A 24,158-nucleotide genomic window follows, 5' to 3' on the forward strand; every position below is an offset into this window, starting at 1 on the left:
AATAAAACAATCTTAACTGAACATACGTTTTTATTGTTTCACTCCCAGTGCCGCATTAAGGTAACTTGATGCCTTAAGCAACCTGCCCTATGGGCCCCTTATACTTATGTGAACTTCAATACAACACAGAATATAATATGTATCAATCAACGTTTATTTTAAAACTTACTGATTTTGAAATTGCTTTAACTTACATGTGCTCGATTTTTTTTCTTGATTGTCTCTGACAAAATGTAATCCGAGGGAGAGGGCTGGTTGTTAACACAGATCCATAAAATCTAGCTAGGACAGCCAGTTCTTAAACTTCAGAAAATTGTAATACTTTTTTGTGTGACAAATAAACGATTTATTGTGTGACAAAAACAAATGGTACGAGTACCTACTTCCCAAAGACAAGCGACCGTCCATTACACGCCCATTACAACAGCATATGTAGTTATTAGCTATTTAAGCATTATTTTGTGCTAGAATTATTTTAAAACTGATATTGTTTACGATAATATGTATTCATTAGAAAAAAATGATTGGATTTTTATTACCAACAACGAGCACCGACTACCTTTAGTTCTAATAAAACAACTAGATGGTGCTATACTTTGTCTTTAAGTGTGTTGTGCTATAGAAAATTTGTTTTTAGTACTGTATACGTATAGTGAACACGAGGTTATCGTAGAACATATATATCAATAGCTATCTAGCGTGCGCTTGCATGTGTACACTTCCAAACAACTTCTTTATTCTAAATACGCGCGTTATTAAAGCGCGCGCTTCGAAACGCCTAATATGTACGCGCTCTTAGTATTCAATATGCCACAGGCCGCATGGCTCGCCACGCCACATAGAACACGATTTGGTACCAATAACTGAAACTAGATGGCGTTGTAGTGACTGCACATAGTATGCTATAACTAGATGGCGCTGTACATTGTAAATTTTTCAATTGTTTTCAGTGCGGTATGTAATCCAATATCCCGAAAACACGACAAATATACCCGACAATAGCTAGTTCTTAAAGTGAACGCAGCCATCCCTACATATGTCATCTTGAACTCTTTGACTTCTCTTATAAATTTTAAGAGAAGTCAAACATGTCTCCTCTTTCTTGTCACTGTCAATGTCAGATACTCGGCCAGCGAACGTATCCAAATATCATCTCTTTGTATCCTAATATTAATAACATTATTAGAAGTGTATATTCATACATCTTTCTTATTATCTATCTCCAAATAGTTCTCAATACCAATCTTCACATGTAGCAGTGGGCACTTGTGGGTCGCGTCGTCGACTTTGTCGCACGCGCTTGGGGCGCGGCTTGTTGAGGTGCACGTGGTCGACGTGCGCGCGGTGCTCGCCCGACGTCGGGAAACATTTGCCGCACATGTTGCAGTTGAACGGCTTCAGCCCCGTGTGGAGCTGCAACGATACAGAACGTATGACGATGAGATTAGCTGCCCCTGCATTGTGTAAAGTTACAGCCAATGATGTTAAATACTGTTAATATGTTACTAAGTCATGAAAAATAAGGCGCTAAAAGAGGAAATTTCCACATCTCAATGTTGGTTGTGGTCAACAATGAACGTTATTTGAACAAATAATACTTAATATTTATTTATGTATAACTTATATAATATATATACATAAATAAATATTGGATTAAAGACAAAATTGTGCATGTGCGCTCAGTTTTGTAGCCTATTATTCGGATCACTTTTTTCGGTGATTTTGTAGGGACGTATCCGATCTATAGTATAAAATTATCATTGTTTACAGCACTGTGACATCCATTCGCAAGCAACTGCGTTGTTAGTGACATTTTAATATTGGGATGTTACTCGTATCAACGATATTTTATGCTACAGAATCACCGCAAAAAATAATCCGAATTTAGCAACTCCACTGAGCGCACACATGCACAATTGTGTGTTTCCTTACATTATATTATATTTTTTTGTATATATCGTTTTTCAGCTTCTTGAACATACAACTCAAACATTACATATTTATTGAAATAACTTTTGTTGTTTACTATGCGACTAAATTAAATTAAGATAACTAGGCGGCTTTGTTCGTCTCAGTTTCGACGCGCTAGTGACATATATAAAGTCTTTGATTCGTAAAAAGAAAAAAAAAATCAAATTTGAATAAGACGTGTTATAGGCGGAAAGTTCGTCAACTCGTGTTTCATACCAACAGTGAAAACTAGATGGCGTTGTAACAAATTCTTTTTTGCTGTCCTGTGCTTCTGTGCATTGCAGTGGTACACGAGGTTGTTCTACATTGAGACCAAGACTAGGCCTATTTCTACTAACTCATTTATATTCCTGACCTTCTTTATCTTGATGAGAATAATGAGACACTTTTGTTTACTGATGTCATGTTTCACAGAAGAAAAATAAACGGTGTACGCAGCTCTGTGAGTGAAGTAGGTTTAAAGCTAAAAACAAACAATAAGACCAAAAAAAATTGCAAGTGTTGTAGTAACAAAGGTCATCTTACAAACATGTGCCGCCGCCTGTTGTTGAGGAAGGCGAAGTGCTTGCCACAGAGCGGACACTCGTAGGTCGGGCGATTGGAACTGTGCACCCTCAGGTGGGCCAGTAGGTTGGGCTTCCGAGCGAAGCTCTTCGCGCAGTGCTCGCATTTGTGTGGTTTTTCACCGAAGTGCACCCACATGTGGTTCTCTATTACGGCCTTCCTAGCGAAGCTCTTGTCGCAGTGGTCGCACTTGAAGCGCTTCTGGCTCGCGTGCACCAACATATGTTGTTTCAATAGGAACTTGCTCTGGGAAAGGAAAATTTATGCTTTAAGTTAATTTTAGACATTTACTTTTAAGTCATCAGTTACCTGTCATGCCGATGGCCCTTTATGTAACGGTCAGTTTGCCTAGTATACCTACGTCTAACAAATATCTCGTGCCGAGAGAAATATACTGTCATTTAATATTGGAGTTTGAAAATATCGCTATATAGTCCTGAATTGAGCCAAGATGTATAGCGAGGCGCTTCGTGTTCGAACTTCGGAAGTAGTGTATTGGACTATTGGGGGTGCTAAACAGTATAACGCGAAATAAGAGTAGAAGTTAATAAAAATGGACCTTAACAACTAGTTATGTGGCAACACCACATTTTGTGTCATTATAGAACAACCAATTAATATTGATAGTTTTATCAGATTATTAAAATCATAGTGGAAACTTGGATAACCAGACGAATTACAATAAATATCATTTATTTAAACTTTCTTTTAAATTCAATAAATGTAAATCGTGAAATCAGCTATCTAAGTACCAATAGTACCAATACGCCATTTTACATATATTTTTCACTGAGTATATTTTTCATATTTTTAAAAAATTACCTCCTTTTTTCTGTTTTTTTATGCCATTCAACTACACAAACCGGCATTTTTAGGGAGCTCTTTACACGACGAAAACGATTACAGCAATGAAACATCGATTCTACAGCAACAGTTTTTATAAACGCGTTAGTTCATTGATTAACTTGCCAGAGGGGGTAAGAGGGGTAGGCAGGACCTAATATTAATGGTCGAAGGTTGTTAATGAAGATCAAAGAATGGTGATTTATTATATTTAACCTGGAATATCCGTCCGCACTGATCGCACATGTGCGGCGTCGTAATGACGGGGAATTTGGTGCGAATCTTGTCGGGGTGCTCGAGGCGGAAGTGATGCGCGTAGTCACGCATGTCCATTAACTGAAGGCCGCACTGAAACAGACAAATTTGACCTTGAATAGGGATGATGACAATTTCTTTTAATTATTATTAATAAAAATGAAACTGAAGTGGCAATGGGCGGGGCACATAGTTCGAAGAGCCGACGGACGTTGGGGTCCCAAGGTGCTGGAATGGCGACCCCGCACTAGTAAGCGCAGTGTTGGTCGACCCCCCACCAGGTGAACTGACGACATCAAGCGAGTCACAGGGATTCGCTGGATGCAGGTAGCTCAGTATCGTGATGTTTGGAAGTCCCTACAAAAGGCATATGTCCTGCAGTGAACGTTGATCGGCTGATATGATGATGACGATGATGATGATAAATATAATAAAATAGAGTTTACTCCTTAATAATGGATTTTTCACATATGGCCCCCAGTGTGAAAAAAATATGGGCAGTAAAATTCGGTGAACGAATGACAGCGCTGTCATCAGAATGACAACATTGTACCATCAGAATATGATGATATCCTTGAATTGTTTCCTCTACCAGAATAGAGGAAACAATGCGTCACAGGGCCCAGGACTTGTGACCTTGGGTCTCTTTAAAATTAAGCGAACCTGTTCACAAGTGACTGGAGCAAACTCGGGGTCCGGGATGTTGGTCAGCGACTTCTTCTCCGTGTTCATACTTTGCGAGTCGTTGCGTGTGCCATTACTAGAACACATTAATATTGTTACAAAGGACCTTATAAGGTAGTTGACTAATAATATATATATTGTAAAAGTATAAGCAATATTAATTTTTGCATAGCACATGGAATAAGGGTCTGAATAACTATTCAATTTAGTTTTAGATAATTAAGTGGTGTATCTACAATTTGCGTTTTCCCATTAATTACGGAACATCCTGTATATCGATATTAATCAATAACAGTTAAGGATTTCTAAAAACCCCTGAATTCATGTATTTTTCAAATTTTCCAAACGTCAAAAACGTTGTCGTCCATTCTGTGACGTCACAATGTTACTTGATGTACTAAACGTCAAACTAATTATTAACTAATATTTTTGTCAAACGCTCCGTGTGTAAGGGATTTATTATAGTGACGTCATGAAACGGTTGAAATACAGACCATCATGGCCGACAGATGAAAATAAATTGCAATCAAATAGAACGATAATGCACTATTTAAGACCATTTAAAAATAGTGTCAACTTGCCTATTACAAGGTACGTAAGGTCCAATTGAGTGTTTGACAATTTTTTTATTGTTTATATTAAAAGTATGCTAATAGTAGAACGATTTAGTATGAATGAATGAAAGGATGAATTCAACTATATTATGCACATTCATTACCACTCAGCTCTTGGTCTAAATGTGTTTCTAACTATAATAAATGTATGAAATCGATACGCTTCTGACACAAGTCGCGAGGAGTGACTTGTGTCTAAAGCGTGAATAGTCTGTATCTACCATAATGTTGATGTCTTCTCCGATTAATTTCCCGTATTTGACTTGAAAGGAATTGCTTCTTTGCACTTTTTTCCTTTACGGTAACTCAAAATTGAATTTACCACTATCCATCCACATCCTCTCTCCTAGCCCTGTAGTGTGCCGTTAAAATAGGCTAATGATACTAAATGGTGGATTTTCTGTTAAAAAAAATAGGATATTTATCACTCACGAGTCGATGTCGCTGCTTTGTCGCGATAACTTCAGTTGTCTCGAACGTGCATCATCCGGTACGAACTTCTCTTCGCAGGACGAACCATTCGAATTGACCTGTAGGTAAGTATATTTTAATAAGCTCATATTTTGAAAGAAAGATAATAATTTAACTTCAAACACATACACAACACACAATACAAGAAAATAAATCAAAAATATCTATACAGGAAGAAACTTTTTTATATTTTGTTTATGTACAAAACTTGTTCGTTGCTGGAAAGTAGGCCGCGAGCGGGGCGTAGCCGACACGTTATCTCAAGGAGTAATTGTGGGTTTTGAGCTTTAGACGTCGGACTCAGAGGTGCAGGACAAGCTTTTAGCTTGAGGCAAGTTAAATGTCCACTAGCTCACACCCGAAGTGATGTAAGCGCGTTGCTGGCGAGGTATCCGCGCGCGGTAAGCGGAGCGTAACCGACACGTCTCAAGGTAGGACGTAATAGTGAGTTTTGAGCTTTAGACGTCGTACTCACCTGTCCACACTCCACAGTGTCTGTGTCTTTGGTCTTAGTGTAATACTGTTTACGAATATTGGAGTGCCGTGTAAATTTGTCCTTTTTTGGATCGTTGCGTTGCAGTGCGCTGTGGACAAATGTTGAGAGACTAAATCACTTCATTAGTGCCACGATGAGAGCCACGACAAATCTCGTGACCACAAAATGACATATTCAAATTCAATATGTCATGACCACAAAATGACATATTCAAATTCAGTATGTCATGACCACAAAATGACATATTCAAATTCAAATTCAAAACAAAAAAAAAATTAAAGTTCAAACTCATTTACTTCAATTAGGCTTAATTTACAAGCACTTTGAAACGTCAAGTTATGTCATGACTTAATGGTGGTAATTAACGTCGAAAACTTAAAATTAAAATTACGAGAATTTCAAATGCGCCCCGTTCCAAGAAGAGCCTACAAAAAACTCAGCCAAGGTTTATTTTTTTTGTTTACTACCATTTTACAAACTTATCTACTAAGTACACAATCGCATAGTGCAGTTCAACACCAAGCTTTTTTATCATCTACTAGAGGACCCGGTCAAGCTTCGCTTTGACTTATGTGCAGTTCTTCCCTATCCCTCTCTACACTACTCTACCCCTCTCTCCCTTACCTTACCCTACCCCTACCCCTTGACTCTTAAACATTTGTATGGGAAATAGAAAAGGGTTGTTTTTGTGGTGTTCCCGACAATTATTCAAATTTTTCTCATCTTTAAAACCTCCACCAACATTTCATGACCAAGATAAGATAAATTCGTTCAGCCGTTCTCGAGTTTTAGCGAGACTAACGAACAGCAATTCTATTTTATATATGTAAAAGAAGAAGATATATACTACGACTTTACTATAAGCTTGCGTTTATTGAAAAATTTGAACTTATTTAGAGACATAGAGGTTTCATGTGGCAGTTTATTATAAAACGTATGCAATTAACCCTTAAAAGAATTACATTTTTTTTGTAACCTAGTGCGGTGAGCAACAATTTTATTTTTATTTCTGACATTAATATCAAGTTGAGTTCATATTGTCAACCAATAACGCCGAATAGCTTTACACGACGAAAACGATTACAACTAACATCGATTCTTTAGAGACAGTTTTTATAAACGCGTTAGATCGTTGATCTTATGCATTGAAAGGTAACGTCTAGCGAGTCAGCCCCTACATTCTGTAACGTGACAGCGTTCGTTTCCATGGCTACTTCGTCGTTAGTGACAAGTTCAAATTCGAATAAGACGTGTTATTGGCGAAAGATTAGTCGCTGAGTGTGAAATAGCGGAATCGCACCCCAGGTCTCTCTATTAGTCTACTAATAGGACTTCGCCGAAGCTAACATAAATACACTTACGATCCTTCTGAGTGTTTGGGAGATACTTTCAGATGCTGTTTGTATGCGGTGTCAGACGCGAAACGTACGTTGCACGTCTCGCACAGTGGGCCCGAGGCGTTCTGAAAGGCACACATTTAAATATGTATCGGCGGAGCAGACTAAATTCCACTTCTGATAACGGCGGAATAGACTAAAGATCATGATGATAACGAAGCCGTAGCCTCAGAGCAGGTTCTAAGCATTACGTGTCAAGGATGGCAGATACACAAAGTAACACTATCGATCATTACCGGAACGACCGTTTGACTTGCTAATACAGTTCTACCCTCTAACTACAATACTGATCAAGTATAGCGCTGATACTATCAGATGTAAACACGGATTATCTATCACATAGCAAGGAGTCAGCCACCAGCGGATCTCGGTCTTGTAACCGATTCCAGTAGGGTTGAGGGACCCCTTTACAACATGTTACCAATAAACTCTGAGTGGCAGAGACTGACCATGAGTGGAGTCACGCACTTGTGAACGATGTGTGTTGGGTTAAAGGCGCCTTTGACAGATATTTATTTATTTATTTATTTATTTACTTAAACAGTACCCGGGAAGACATTACAGTTGCCCAATTCGTCTTCCCGGGCTGATATCTAACACTCCCCTTTTCCACTCAAGTCACGCTCCCCGCCTATCCCATAACAACCCAGGATTATTATCCAACAAAGGTGTTGACGGAATGAACGCCACGACAAGAATGAGCTAGACGAGCGGTCGACGAGCCGATTAATCAAATAACTCACTCGACATAATTATGCATTCATTTTTATTTATTTACACTTTACTCATCGATCTCCTATTAAAAAGTAGATGTACAATTAGCGACCAAAAAACGTCCCCACTCAATGAGTGCCTAACAAAACTTCTTGGCACTCAATTTAAGAAGTCGCATTTTCAAATTCAACCTTAAAGTCTATCCTTAAGGTTGATTTGCTTTGAATTTGGGATTTGATTGATTGAATATTGGACTATATTTAAAGGACTTTAGGTATAATTTTCTTTACCAATAATTCTAAAACTGCCAAAGCAAAATTGGCCAGTTTTTTTGGCAAAATTGACGTTTTCTACATGATTGTGCGTCCTTTTATTGTAAGAGGTCAATGACTTTACTGCACAAAAAACATAACTGACAGACCTGCAAATCGTCGAAGCGATGCTTCTTGTTGATATGCATCTGCAGACCTCTCTCGTTGATGAAACCCGCAGAGCGTGCACACCACGTCCGACGGGTGCAGTGTGCGCAGGTGCGACAAGTACGCCGTTTTCCTGCTGGAACAGTTACCTCAATACATTTGGACTGACCTGCAAGTCGTCGAAGCGGTGCTTCTTGTTGATATGCATCTGCAGACCTCTCTCGTTAATGAAACAGAACCCGCAGAGCGTGCACACCACGTCCGACGGGTGTTGTATGCGCAGGTGCGACAGGTACGCCGATTGTGTTCTGGAATCATCATTTTTTATACATTTAGAAAAGACATGTCGGCGCGAGTGAGCCATTAGATCGGTCGGCTTGTGTCATCAAGAGACGAGATAGTACGAAGTGTTCCGTGAGTTAAGTGGGGATTTGTGAAATGCCAAGTGTTGACTATATAGTATAGACGACTAGATCATTCTTGTCGTGATTGGATTGGATAATCCTTCGTGGATTATTTTGGGATAGACGTTGAGAATGGCTTGAGTGTGGAAGGGAGTGTTAACTAGTTTTAAAAGACATCTAACTCTACATATAGTATAACGGTTACAAGTCCGGAACTTCACTCTAAGTTATTCTCTGCCACTCGAGGGTTTATTGGTAACATTCTTACTATTAGTGGGATTTATTACACCTGATAGGATCCTATTCACTAACCGCTTTGCTCATTAAATCCGCTTCTGGTGTCAATTCGTTTTTCCGACATATATAGGACCAAAGTAATCATAGCTTGTATATGTTACCGTTAAATTGTAAACGTTAGTTTATATCTCACTCGCGATATTATAATCTGTTGATATATTGTGAATTACAATTTAACGTCTTTTCTTTTTCTTTTTTCTTTGATTTGTCCATAGTAATTTTTTACTATTTTTAGTACTTACCTAAATTGTCCAATGCAATGCTGGCAATTGATCTTGGCTCCGTCGTGACAGCGCTCGTGCGCCAGAGCTGATGTTCTGCAAAGAGAAAATAACAGCACGTGCTTATAAGTAGGTACATAAAAATTTAAATAGCTCCACAATAACACATTTTTTGCATTTACTTCTTTTAGTTTATATATTTTTGTTTTTGTAATCTATTTTTCATTTATCATCATTATCAACCCATATTCGGCTCACTGCTGAGCTCGAGTCTCCTCTCAGAATGAGAGGGGTTAGGCCAATAGTCCACCACGCTGGCCCAATGCGGATACTAGCAGAGTATTCACAAATACTGCGGAAACCATGAATTTTGATTTCCGGAATAAAGCCTATCATCATCATCATAGTGTGTAGTTGCCGATCTTTTTCAAAAATGGCATTAATTCTTTTCTTTGCTTTTTAAAAAGAATATTTGCCATATCTTTTATAATATGACCAATATTCCCATTGCTCACCAACTAGGAAAGACTGTGCTAGGAGTGGGTACGACAATAGACCAACGGGGCGGGGATCGAACCACCACCCCTCGGTGATAAGTCCGACCGCTCTTACCGTTGAGCTATTGAGGCTATGTGTCCGTAACAGGGCGACCAGAATGACGAAAATCTTTCATCGGATTTGAATTAAATTCCAGGTGTTTTTATTGGCTGTTTAAGTTAGTGAACACTTTTACTGTACTGTCTATGTTTAATTTGTAGACAAGGGAGCGAAACAACAAAAAGATATTTATCTAACTAATTCGGGTTACAAAAATTCAGAAAGTTATTTTCTCAACAGCAATTTGTATCTTCTATCCAAAAAAAAATACTATCGAGCTGCTTATAAATTATAAATAATAAAGGCCCATTTTGGGTCATGTGCTTTGCGCTACTCTCACAGATTCTACATTAGGTCCATAAACATCAAAAAATATTTTTCGCGGCTTGTGTTGCTTTACCTTTTATATAGTCAAATTCATTTTTTTTAATTTATATAGTCAAACTTCATTAGATTCACTATTTTTAACAATAAGAAAAACAAATGAAAATCACCCATTTTCGTAGTTTAAATGTTTGCGTGCGTTAACAATACTTACTTTTGGGAAGTGACCACAGAACAGATATTGCAGCTGTAGCGCCTGATGTGGACTTTGGTCATGTGGTCCTTTAGTCTTCTCTTAGTCTTCCAGTAAATCCCACATACTTTACATACAAATTGGCCGAATTTCTGAAAATACAGTTTAAATTGATATTACATTTTTATAGTAAACTGTGGCATAGGAAAATGCAACATTTTACTCTTATATTCGCTGTATAGAAGGGCTATTTAGCACAAGTTCTAAGATGATTCAAGTTAAACACCTTATCCACATCGCTGCTTCATAATTACCTTTATTATTTTTTTTCATTTAATGTTAGCTCATGACTGCGATCTCACCTGGTTAGATTATGCAGTCTAAGATGGGAGTGGGCTTACTTGGAGGAGGATGGAAGGCCAGCGAGTTGCCGCCGTCGAATTATACAGGGTGCTCGGAAGTATTTTCCATAACTTCAAAGTGCTGACGAGTCCACTTACAAGAGCAGAGTTGCATAACTAATATATTTCACTAACTAAAAAATAAAAACTTTTAATGTTTTCATACAATTCCGACTATCCTTGAAACATGTAAGAAATATTACTTAACCCGAAAATATTAATTTCAGAACACATGTTCCTTGAACATTTTTAAGTAATTTTCGGTAAAGAATATAAACCCGAAGTTATGGGAAATACTCCCGACCTGTACACTTACATTCGTATGTTTTTCCATATGTGTACCATAAGTTGTAACACTGTGAAATCCTTTGAAACATGTCATACATTTGTACGGAGAGATTTTAAAATTACTGGTCTCTTTTCTTTTCTGTATTTCGTCCAATTGTTCTTCATGACTCAACATGGTGACTGTAAAATGTTTCAAATCTCTTAAATTGACTTTTGTTGGTTTTTTAATTGGCTTAGGTGGAAATTTTTCTTTTTTCGTTGCCACTTTACATTTTTTTGTTGTTGTTGTTCGGTATTTTTTAACTTTTCTATTGCCATTATCACTTTTACTGACTCTGTTGAAGTCCCTATTGTTATCTGTATCGTCTGATTCAATTCTATCATATACATAAGTGGTAAACTCATCAATTTTAATTTCATCATTCGTTATTTGTCTATCTTTTTTATCACTGTGTAGAAAATCTGTATCATTCTGAGTTTCTAATCGATCAAAATCATCATTTAGAAACTCGTCATCACTATTGATATCACTCAGTGTTTCTTTTTTAGGTTCCAGAATGATTGTAAGTTTCGATGTTTCATCTGTGCTTTCCGTAATGGGTGCATTTTCTACAATTTGTACTTCAATTTTGATATTTTTCAAATTCTGTTCATTGTGCACTAGATACAAGTCATAGTGATCAGGTTCACATGTTGTTTTCGCTATGTTTGATGTTAGTTGGTGTGTGGTTCGGTTGATGGTTTTTATATCCTCTGTGGTTAACTGTAATCAACATCATAATCATTAGTCAGAAACATTGACCTTATCACCTCTTCCTAGACCCAGCAAAAAGTTTCATAAAATTTGGTCATACCATTTGGAATGGATTGACAAGGGACATTAGATGTTCTGAATCATTAAATATCTTAAAAGATTGTCTAAAGAGTTACTATCCTATCTATATTATGAATTTGTATGTGCCCATTATTCTTTGTATGTATGTATATGTATATCTTAAATTTATTTATGTAAATATTAATTATTAGAATGTAAAGTATATGCAGTTTGTATATTATTTATTATTGCACTTTCCGTTTTTTATAACTTGAATCTTATAATGCAGGTCGCCTGGAGGAGATCGCTATTAGCAATTTGTGCATATTTCTACCTACTTATTTTATTTCTCAATGAATACTGTTTTGATATTCCTTGTTATGTGCAATAAAGAATATATTTATCTATCTATGTCCCAGCCATACTGTTGAATAAGCCAGTCTAGGCCTCACCAACCGCCATTATATCATATAGGCTGAGAATAAATTGAACTAGAATCACTCAACCTCAGGTTTATTTGAACTTAGTTAAATTTTTTAACCAACTTACAACTGCAATAATGCAAAGGGGATTCCTCTGCCTGTCTTGACAGAAATGAAAACTTTAACTCACCACTTGATTCTTTTCATATAGTTCCAACAATAGATTGTAACTTCTTAAGCTCTTGTTCCTGAATTTGCTGCAGTTTATCAGTTTTTGTGTGCATTCCACACAAAATTGTGGCACAAAGTTCACATTGTGTAACATCTGAAATAAAAATAACTTTGATTTGATCATCATTTATCAGTCTATTCTAACAGTCCAATAAAGGACAAGGCTTCTCTCCTTAATAGACATGAAGTACTACAATGCAAGTTGGCTGGCTTAGTGTACTGTTTTTTATTGGGAGTATGTAGCAAATAATGAGTTGGGACCTTTTTCTAGGTCATGCTACACATCACAGAGCATTTATCTACTTTTTTTTATTTTTTTATTTAGTGCATTGATCCATTGGATAATGACCCATAATAATTAATGTTGTGTGGCAAAACATATAATTAAAGATTTTTTCTTTCTTTCAGTATTAAACAGCCTGACCGAGGAATTACCCATCATTTATATAGCCAAAAAAGAGCAAAAAACAATGTAACTACCCATAAAAATTAGTGTGCTATAGACCACAGATGAACATAGTGTGATAAGACACAAATGAAATAAAACTTCTTTAGATCTCATCATCTAATTTTGATGACTGTTTTCGTAACACATTTGCCCGATTACACTTTTCGTAACATATTCACCCGATTACACTTTTCGTAACGCATTCACCCGATTAGACTTTTCATAACACATTCATCCGGTTACGCCACAAGTCAAGTGTGCATAAAGAAGTTTTACTTCAAAAACATCTATTTCTGAATCAACATACCAATTTGCCAGTCAAGTGTTGATACGCCTCTTCTAAACTGTATTGCTTCAATGGATACAGCTTGCAGTCTGTTGCTAAACATGTCAAGCAGAACTGTGGAACATTAATATTTGCATTATTTATCAATCCATATAAATACAATAAAACATTATGACTTATTGGATAGAAGCAGGCGTTACTTTGCGGAAGTTCATCATGATTATATAATGTTTTTTTTTGTTTTTTAAAACGACACTTTGCAATTGCACGTTGTAGAGTCAACATCTCCTGAGGATGCTCCAGTTTCGGGGTGAAACGTACGTAGAGAGTATTTTGTCGGACCTGGGTGACGTTGTCGCATGGGTTCGTCGACTTTTCGCGGATGATAGCAAAATAAATAAATCATTATATAATCATTATGACTTAATCAATGTGGTTAGTTTATACACAGTAGAAGTGGGTGCAAGAGGAATACCAGTATAATCTCTGTAACCTGCCTAAAGATCTTGGCCTTGCTAGAAGTTCAGAAACTTCTTTGATAGAATGGGTATCCAATTTGCAGGCAGAGAGAAAAACATAAACAATAAAGGTGAGTGTTGCTGTGTTATTGATTGACCTAAAAGTCACACTAACTGGGTATGGGTAAATATCATGGAATGTTAAGATTTTTCTCAACTAAACTGCTGAGCCGATTTTGATGAATATAGGTATAGATATTACCATTTCACCGCGGCTAGTTGCCTCGACTGGTGACAGAAGGGCTGGCTCATTTTTTGCGCAAAGGATCAGCCTGGCTGTCCAGCGCGGAAATGCAGCCAGTATTCTTGCCACCATTCCACGTGGGCATGATTTGTATAGTTATTAGGATAAGTTAGCTTAAGTTCCCTATTGTATTCTTTCTCAATAAAAAAAAAAAAAATATATTTCATAGATGGGTCAAGATATAAATAGTTCAAAAAATTTGATATGAATATATTGAGCTTTATAGGAAGCCAGCAATTTCATGGTTAGAAGTTGTTCTTGTTGTGTTATTGTTGAGAATAGTCAGTAGATTTAACTTTTAAACCTGAATGTTTAGTACCAGAATGGCAGTATATCTTTGAAGGTAGGCAGGTAACTTACTACAAGTGCACAATATGCTAGAAAAAGCCACACTTACTTTTGCTGTTGACAATGTTTTTGTTGTCTGCACTGTTCCTATACTGTTTCTTACGTTATCTAACTCCATATTGCTATGATTATGGTAAGTGTGAATCACCACACTGGATCATGCATAAATCTTTAATCTATGCTGAAAGTAAATCTGTAACTTCAATGATTTTATACTACTAATACTACTACTATATTTGTGATAATAATAATGAACTCTTAAAAATTCAAATTCAGCTTATGTACAAAGCATGTTAAATGTAACTATTTTGGAACAAAGATATAATTTATTAAATATAAAACTATCAAAATTTGTAAGCTTATTTAATATGTACTTCACAGATTAAACAATAATATGCAGATAGAGCCCACAGAACACAACAGTTTTGTAGCTGTTCCAAATACAAAATTTAAAAATTATTATTATTTGTTTCGTATCAATGTCCGGAATCCATCTTGAGAGAAGCACCCGTCTTTCCTTGCCGGAAGTCAGCTAATATCACCTCTCCGATGGTGGCGCCCCCTTGCCGCAACCTAATACCTATATACAAGTGACCGTAGCGAGCCGAGTGAATGTTCGCCATTAAGCGTCGTTTTTTCACGCCGTTCACATGTCAGCCATTGTGATCACGGAAAAAACAATTTATACCTACATATTAGGTGCACATTTTATATTTTCTGTGTGAATAAACCTCTCCGAAAATGGAGAACGTAAGTGATTTTGTTAAAAGTGAAATTAAAACGTGCACGTTCTCCATCGTCGAGTTCCAGCGGCAGCGGTGGCAGTGATCCTACGAGAAGTAAAGAGCAGAGCATGTAAGGCTTTGCAAACCGTGAGTTACGTACAGTTTAAATTTTATTACAACACGTCACATTTTCAACAAATCCTATGAATAGAAATAGTGAAAATACGTGTACAATTACAGACTAAGCGACGGTAGTAACGATTGATCTTGGCTGCAAATTAGTACGAAATTGTTGCAACTTTATAGGAATCTATTTACTAAAGCGAGTCATAAACCTCATGAATTTATTCAAACATCGTTTTAAATACGAGTATTGATAAACTATATATTGTTGATTTTCCCTTTGTTACGACTTTTCTTCACTTAAAAGAAAAATGTGGGTACCCACATTTTATCATTCACACCCGGAGTTAGTATGAAAGAAAACGTTTAAAGGTACATAATTATGAAAGAATTGCATTCAAATATACTGGAATGTTCTTTCGCAGCTTTGTAAAACTTTTTAAGTTGCCAAATAGTTGTTTTACAAGAAAGCGTGACAAATATTAGTAGACTTTAGACTTATTACTCCGAAAGGTCATCTATACATACAAGTACAAAACAATGGTAGGTGAAATGATTTTATCAATTTATTTTTACGTGAAATGAAAATTTTAAATATGATGTTTTGTATAAAATTCCTCCCAAGTGCAAAGCGATTTCAAAACAAGGGGGGGGGGGGGTCAACATCTATTATACTTACCGATAATTCAAGCTAACGTAACGAAAACATTACATTACATTTTAAGACGGATGTTTGAATTGAGTTTTGAAATATGTGGACCATCAGACATTTTTAAATGGTGTTCATATCTTCAGACCATATCGTATACCTATTTCAGTTTTAGTTTCTACTCATGCAGCGTTTCAGAAATAAAACGTACACTGTGTATGTATACTCAATACCTATTAACTTTTGCTACACAGGTATACGTAATGTTTATTTTAGAACTGGCGCAACACAGCTTTGTCCATTTTGGTTTTGGTACCAAGACTGAACCAAACATTCCGACCAATCCTAAACTTGACTTAACTGAACGCAACTGTTCGCGGAAAGAGAAAAACCGCTTTCGCCTATACAACCAATTTTGCACCGCATATATCTAAGGCTCGATTAGCACTGAAGTTTAGACAAACAGCAGCTACTTCAGCTGGCCTAATTGACATTCGGTCTATAAGCACCTAAAAACCTTTGCAATAACAACGAATTGGGTTGCACGATTCCAAGAAATCGAGGAACAAGTGTACCTTTTCTAGAATACACCCTTTAGACTGTAAGTCGGTCCTGGTACTGACACAATACCTCGGGATTGTCGGCATAACTTGGATACAAGCAATGTAAAGTCTTTGTAGGAGTCGTATGTGCTTAACGCTATGCAAGACACTTGAGCGACATCTTCTTAAACGTAAGAGGTAAAGCAATGCTAATCTCATATGGACTGGACTGACCCTTTCACAATAAGGACTGTAAACATTAGAATGGATAACCAACTCCGAGAAGTCTGTGCTGACTCCGATACTTTGCCTCAAGTTTCTTGGCAAACTGGGACGCAAGACGCAACGCAAAGTCCCCTTATCGGAGTCGAAGTGCTTAACGCTACGCAACAGCGTATGTGCTTAACGCTATGCAAGACACTTGAGCGACATCTTCTTAAACGTAAGAGGTAAAGCAATGCTAATCTCATATGGACTGGACTGACCCTTTCACAATAAGGACTGTAAACATTAGAATGGATAACCAACTCCGAGAAGTCTGTGCTGACTCCGATACTTTGCCTCAAGTTTCTTGGCAAACTGGGACGCAAGACGCAACGCAAAGTCCCCTTGTCGGAGTCGAAGTGCTTAACGCTACGCAACAGCGCTTCAGCAACAGCTTCTTAATCGTAGGTGGTCTCTCTGACAAATATCAATCTCTTAAAGAGAGGCTGACCTTTGCGACCTGTGTGTATTGGGCCACAGTCCTTCGAGCAGCTAAGTCAACAGGTTACGTTTACAACACGCCTGTTGCACTGCCTAGGACGGATAAGCAGGCTACACAGTTGGACAATGCAATACTACAACCGACTGCTGCCGATAAGTCAACATAGGTGGAGCAGGGCGACTATTCCTATACCGTTGTGCCCAGATATAGATTAATAGGTCAAGAATACCTATAGAACACATGGCAAAACACCTATTGGCCATGCCAACACACACTCATATTGGCTTTCAGATGTGGATTGAAAACGCAATTCAATGACATGAAATTCACGATGTCTTGGACGAATGACTCGCATGGTACGCACACCACAAGAAAATGTACTGCGATATTTTATCAACATTGTCGATTGCAAAGTGCTTAGATGCTTCTTCAGATCTATAACCGATACGTGGATTGCTTATATAAACAGAACAGAGTTATCTAGCAGTCACATCAGGTCCTAACAAAATTAGACAAATAAAATATTTATATAATAGCTCAATATTTCCTGGACGGGTTTAATACAGAGTTGTCCTCTCGAGTCAGCAAACTTAGTCAGAATGATTTTTCTTTTTGACGTGCGACAGCTATATTATTTCAAGTGTGAGACACGCCCAAAACAAGCGTCTTGTGTAGGAACTACTCATGCTGAATAGCCTTTCGAGAGCAGAGGATCAGGACTAGTAAGCCTTATACACAACAACACGTTATGTGTACTAAAGAAGCACAACTGGTTGTCTCTTCCACCAAACCTCATCGTACACGGCCACCGGAATCATTCCAGTCATTTCGAGCGGAAAGCTATTAAATTTAATTTTTTTAAATATGGCGATCACACACACACCACAAAACAAACAGATGCACATGCCCCAGTGATTCAAGATTATAATTACTGAGCCTCACCGATTTTTGAGTGACTAGAAATGTTGATCCATTGACCTGATCAAGGGCAGCAGTTATCAATATCCAGCCGGCGCTACAATCATATGATAAAGCCAGTTTGAGACAGATGTAAAGAAATGGTGTATCCCACAAACCATTGAATTTATATTCTACAATGTTGGACATATAGTTTGCTATCTGTCTTGGATGACAAAAGTATGCCAATACAGAAATCGGTACCTAATATAAAAAATTTACTAATTTGACTAGTAGGTGAGATGGGCTTATATTAATGCTTCTTCACGTTGGTATCGATACCCAAAGCTATTTCAGTATCGAAAGAGAAGTTAAATTGGTATCCTAAACTTACCACCGTATTATATAGTTTCACATGATCCTGACAAAATCAATAATTTCTACACCCAGCTTAGCAAGGGCTTCTTCACCGTTGAACATGGATTGTCATAATTTTATCAATCAAGATACTAGTACAATGAACAGCAGTGACGTGCACCTCATACATGCAAAGGATTCGCTTCTACCGGACTCATTTACCGTCATCATAATCAGCCGGGCCTGCCTACTTATGGGATATGGAGCTTGAATCCACCATGCTGCTACAGTGAGGTCTATTATTTAAATAAAAGTAATTAAAATTCATTTATCGCCAGAATGATGAATCTAATGATATTAAACTACATTTTGATGTGGCACAATTTGTCTGATGGGTTGTGGTAAGTAGATTATTTATAGGTACATATCCTAGTTCCTGGGCGTGTCACTGTTGGCTAACATATTTGGACTCTAAAGTGCAGAGTATCATTAAGAAGCAATTCATATAGAGTTTTGAAATATAATCGGTAAAAAATCCAAGTATGGTTTATGGGTTTAAGCAACTGCTTTGTATTGCTGTAACTGAATGACAAAACATAACTAATTTAATAATACTAGGAGCTATGTTACGCATGCATCTTGAACAATAATAGGTTAAATAAAATTGTTTTACAAGATCTGTAAAGCAAATCTTTCATCAGATTCTATCCATTTCTAGAAATTCAGACGGATTTGGAAGTCAGATTTAATTACTAACATCTAGAATTCTAGAAAATCACTGATTACGAATTCCAAAATAGGTATACATAACTGGATTACCTAGGCCACTATCAAATTCCTTAACATACATATTAAGAGTATATTTGTTCTTCAAAATTGAGAATTTTCATTTATTCAAAAATACTTTTCAGTATAATTCACATTAAAGCGTCAACCTTGCGAGCACCAGGTGATAACAAACACTTCACTCAAGATGGATTCCGGACATTGATACGAAACAAATAATAGAGAGTTTTAACTACCAATAAAACTTACCTATTATTTTTTCATCAATGTCCGGAATCCAGGTAAGGCCTACCTGGTGCATCATGAGTATAATAATGGCGAACATTCACTCGGCTCGCTACGGTCACTTGTACATAGGTATTAGGTTGCGGCAAGGGGGCGCCACCATCGGAGAGGTGATATTAGCTGACTTCCGGCAAGGAAAGACGGGTGCTTCTCTCAAGATGGATTCCGGACATTGATGAAAAAATAATAGGTAAGTTTTATTGGTAGTTAAAACTCTCTATTAATAATATATATTATATTAGTAACTTTGAATATTATTCAATTGAAATGGTTGAATATTTTAAAACTGTTTACAAGAACTAAAGAAATAAGATGGTGAATTTTTATATTGGTTATAATTGATTATTATATTAATTTACGTAATTGTTGTTAGTGTAATAACAACTAATGTGAGTATAACAAATAATGTGAGGCATATGCAAATAAAATTAACTATCTGTATGTGATTTCATAATAACTGTGGTTTTACTGTCTGTCTTTCTTTCTTTTTATCCGGGCTAATCTCAGGAACAGCTAAACTAATTTCAATAAGACTTTCACTGGAAGATAGAGGAGGTTCCACTTTTATCCCGAAAAATTACATGGTCTCCGCGGGATTTAAACAGAACGCGAACGCGAATATACTGACCAAAAGTCCTTGCTTTTCAGCTTTTGCCCTTTTTTGAACTTTCAACTTTGATAAATAAAAAGACTTGAAGTTTGAGTTTGTTTGAGTTTTCAGTTTTGACCATAGAGTAGTATAATACATGGTTTTGACATATCTTATCGTTTTTTTTTTTTGACTTTTAAGTTTGACCACAGATTAGATATTAGTTACTACGTTTTGATTTACAACGGCACAGAGAAGAGAAGGCACTATTATGTAATCGTGCAATAACCGAGCAATTTCCAGTCATTTTAAAAATCCGGCCCTTTGACATTATGTATGTATCTAAGATCCGGCCTGTTTCTGAAATGCTTTTTTTCTTTCCCATACGGAAAATGCCTTACAGCCTCCATAAAGAAAATTGTAATTAAAATGAAGTTTTTAGTGTTTAGGCGTCTTGTTTCTAAGTTTATTAGATTTTTAGTAGGTATGCGTTTTACAAACCAAAGAAAGAAATGGCTCTATACATGTTCGCATCTGCAAGACAGCTGGAATTACTTATAGAATATATAGAGGAGAAAAACAATATTTTCTTAGTTAACTTGACGTAGGACCTCTTGGATGACGAACATAAATACCTATCACGTGCCCATGACTTCGTCCGTCCTTAGTCCTCTTTAACCTGGCACTAGTGAGTTTCGCTTTTAAAAATTTAGACTAAAATTGTTTTGCCTTATAAGTAAATCATTCTCTCTTATAAAACAATATAATATTAAGTATGTTGTCATAATTCCAAACGATGTAATTTATAAGTTTATGCCACTAAAAAACCCTTTTGTGTTTTAACAAATATAACCCCGTTGAATGTTGGTTGTTGAATTTTATCATGGCTTATAACTTGCACAAAACAATTATTTATACTTTTTTTATCGATAGTGTCATTAACCGCATTGCTCTATTAGCGATCGCGACACAAACTCGCGAAACGAAAATATCATACTTTGACGTTGACAGGATGTATTAACGGATTGAAATCGGCATTTCGCAATTGACCACTACAGCTATCAAACGTCACTTTGACAGTTATCAATCCCAATCATGTCATTGTTGTGACTTGTCTATTGTGTTGTGAATGTTGTGATGTCAAGGTGTGGGTAATATCGGATTCTCTGTGTATCAAATCGAAACTATATATTGATATTGAATATCGGATTCTGAAACTATATATTTTTTGAAACTATATATTTTCTAAGACTATATGTTTTCTGAAACATACATTAGTTTGAATCTATCTTGTATTACTGGATTCATGTCACTTCCTTATCGCTCTGGTGAGATTATGGCAATACATTTATAATTTACTTGAGGCACAGCACAGATTATGTACTTGAGGTTAAGTTTTTTAAGGGTTTATATATTTCCCCTTTTTTATATTAAGTTATTTAATGATTATTTAATTAATTTGTTATATATTTATTTATTTAATTAACCGACTTCTTTATTTACGAATTAAAGTTTTTTTTTCTTTGCGCCATCTATGTTTGCGCCAAGGAACAAATTGGTTCGCGCCATTAACGCCATCTATTAATAACATGTTAACATTGTAATTTATATTTACAAGAATACTTGATTGATAATATAATTCCTTTATTTTCTTCGTTGCGCCATCTGTTTAAAGAAACATAAACTACAATGAATGATATTTACCTGTGATGCCATCTTTTAGGGTATTAAAACAATAGTTCGTAAATATAATGGTGATAAATTGAAAATATCTCATAAATGTTGACCCTGCATTAATTCGACGTACCTCTTTTTTTGATGACATTACCTTTGCATACATTTTGTTGTATTACAATTCAAATCTTATTTCTTTGTTATAAGTACCATATTGACTTGTATTGAAAAAAATATAGTGTTTTGCTGAATCGCGTTTTGGAATAAATTAATTAGTGCTCTATGTCATGAGATTTAAGTTTCATATTGACTTGTAATATAGGGTTTGGCCGAAAATACATAGTTTGAGAGCGAATCCGATTCAAGTACGATTTGCTCGATTCAGTTACATCGGAGGATTTTATTTTTCTCTACAGGCCCTTGACTACAATCTCACCAGTAATGATGCAATCTTAGATGGAAGCGGGTTAACTTCTTAGGAGCAGGATGAAAATCCGACATCGTACCGGAACGCTAATTCGCTTGGCGGTATGTCTTTGCCGGTAGGGTGGTAACTAGCCACGGCCGAAGTCTCACATCAGCCAGACCTGGACCAAGACCAAGAAAAATCTTGTCTTGTAAATCCACCACGCCTACCACTGCGCCACGGAGGCCGTCAAAAAAATGGAATACAATACGGTTGTCTTCGAATTCACGGAAGACTTTGAAAATAATTAACAAGCCGCGAAGCCTGCGAACGGGCTCTACAGTCGCAGTTCATTCATAGCGCTATCGCCTCGAGTGTAGAGCGCGCTCAATTATTTTTATTGTTTTTTTGATGCGATGGTTACACAACATTAAGTACTATACTTGATTTTACTTGTTGTTTGTTTAATATAAAAAACATTATTTTATAGAATTAATTTCCTTTTAAAATAATTGTAATTTTAAACAAATTACAATCGGTTGTTCTAACTCTACTTTTTTTTTTGGTATACCTGTCTACTTATCAATCAAAAGATAATAAGCAATTTACAGGTGTTTGTAATAAGTACCAAATTAACTTGTAATCTAGTGTTTTGCTGAATAGATAGTACGAGAGCGAATCGAATTCACGTAGCATGTGCTCGATTTAGTTGATTCGGAGGCAATACAATAACAATTTACTTGAGGTTACATTTTTCAAGTTTTATGGCGATTGTAAATTTTTTTAAAGGCTTATATTTCCCCTTTTTATTTTAATTTTGTTTTTTTTTTCTTGGCGCCATCTGTGTTTGCGCCAAAGGAACCTATTGTTTTTCGCCATCCTGTGAATAACATGTTCATTTGTTTTGGTTTGTAAAAAAAATGCATTACGTTATAGGTTTTTTTCCTTTTGTATGTAGGTAATTTATTATTACAAATTAATACAACACAACAATACCTATATAATTATTTAACTTCCTTCGTTCGGATATCTGCTTACAACAACATAAACTATAATGAAGATACATGCGATGCCATCTATTTGAGTATTTGGGTAATCCAACTCTTAGTTAAATAAAACGATGGTTTAAGAAAATAATCGACATACTTCTTTTTTCATGTTTTATTTAAACTTTGCATACATTTTGTTGTATTGGATGAATATAATATACAATTTAAATCATATTAGTTTTTATTTTTACAAATTAATAAAAGATTATTAATTTATTAGATAACTCTTTTATTTTCTTCGTTCCGCCATCTGTTTAAAGAAACATAAACTACAATGAATGATATTTACATGTGAATTGTGATGCCATCTATTTGGGTATTAAAACAATAGTTCGTAAATATAATGGTAGAAAATTGAAAATACCTGCTATAAGTAGACCCTGCATTATTTTGACGTACTTCTTTTTTCGATGTCATAATATGTCATTCATTTTGTTGTACTACAATTGAAACCTTATGTATTTATGATAAGTACTATATATTGACTTGTATTTAAAAAAATATAGTGTTTTTCGGAATCGCGTTTTGGAATGATTGAATTAGTACCTTATGTAGTGACTCATAAGTTTCATATTGACTTGTATTAAAAAAATATAGTGTTTTGCTGAATCGCGTTTTGCTTTTGGAATGAATTAATTAGTGCCTTAAGATTTGAGACATAAGTTTCATTTTGACTTGTAATATAGGGTTTGGCCGAATACATGGTTTGAATCCGATTCATGTACGATTTGCCCGATTCAGTCACATCGTCAATATAGTGTTTCAGAAAATATATAGATGCCGAATGTTTTGATATATAGATTTTGATATTACTGCAATATATAGATTTAATATCTATATATGTTTTGTATCGTCCATACAGGGTTACCAACTTAGGGGTTTTCCCCCCAGATTTAGGGGGCAAAT

The 24,158-nt window shown here is 36.1% G+C and overlaps 1 protein-coding gene across 2 annotated transcripts; it reads right to left on the reverse strand.

Moving 5' to 3' along the window:
* LOC112052087 (zinc finger protein 665) lies at positions 1-20,293 on the reverse strand. 2 transcript variants are annotated; one of them, XM_052891412.1, is made up of 15 exons: positions 20,163-20,293; positions 14,514-14,645; positions 13,376-13,468; positions 12,580-12,714; positions 11,182-11,916; positions 10,486-10,616; positions 9,372-9,446; positions 8,598-8,736; positions 7,260-7,360; positions 5,878-5,986; positions 5,364-5,461; positions 4,297-4,393; positions 3,595-3,726; positions 2,497-2,781; positions 1-1,413 (listed from the first exon to the last, which is right to left on the reverse strand). In XM_052891412.1, the coding sequence occupies exons 2-15, from the start codon at positions 14,580-14,582 to the stop codon at positions 1,234-1,236; spliced, it is 2,379 nt and encodes a 792-aa protein (XP_052747372.1). In that variant the 5' UTR covers positions 14,583-14,645; positions 20,163-20,293; the 3' UTR covers positions 1-1,233. The 2 variants fall into 2 exon arrangements, with proteins under 2 accessions (XP_052747372.1, XP_052747373.1); XM_052891413.1 differs by having other exon boundaries at positions 14,514-14,657; positions 20,163-20,254.
* Positions 20,294-24,158: the final 3,865 nt, after the last annotated feature.

The sequence above is a fragment of the Bicyclus anynana genome, chromosome 1 (genome assembly GCF_947172395.1).
Source record: "Bicyclus anynana chromosome 1, ilBicAnyn1.1, whole genome shotgun sequence".
NCBI classification, from domain to species: domain Eukaryota; kingdom Metazoa; phylum Arthropoda; class Insecta; order Lepidoptera; family Nymphalidae; genus Bicyclus; species Bicyclus anynana.

Bases quoted from the DNA above. Each gene is read 5' to 3' on its own strand.
- LOC112052087 (XM_052891412.1), bottom strand. From the start codon at position 14,582: ATGGAGTTAGATAACGTAAGAAACAGTATAGGAACAGTGCAGACAACA. The intron at 8,737-9,371 runs GTAAGTACTAAA...TGATGATTCCAG, and splicing joins CATTGCATTGGACAATTTAG to AACACAATCGGCGTACCTGT. The intron at 4,394-5,363 runs GTGAGTGATAAA...AATGTGTTCTAG, and splicing joins CAAAGCAGCGACATCGACTC to TAATGGCACACGCAACGACT.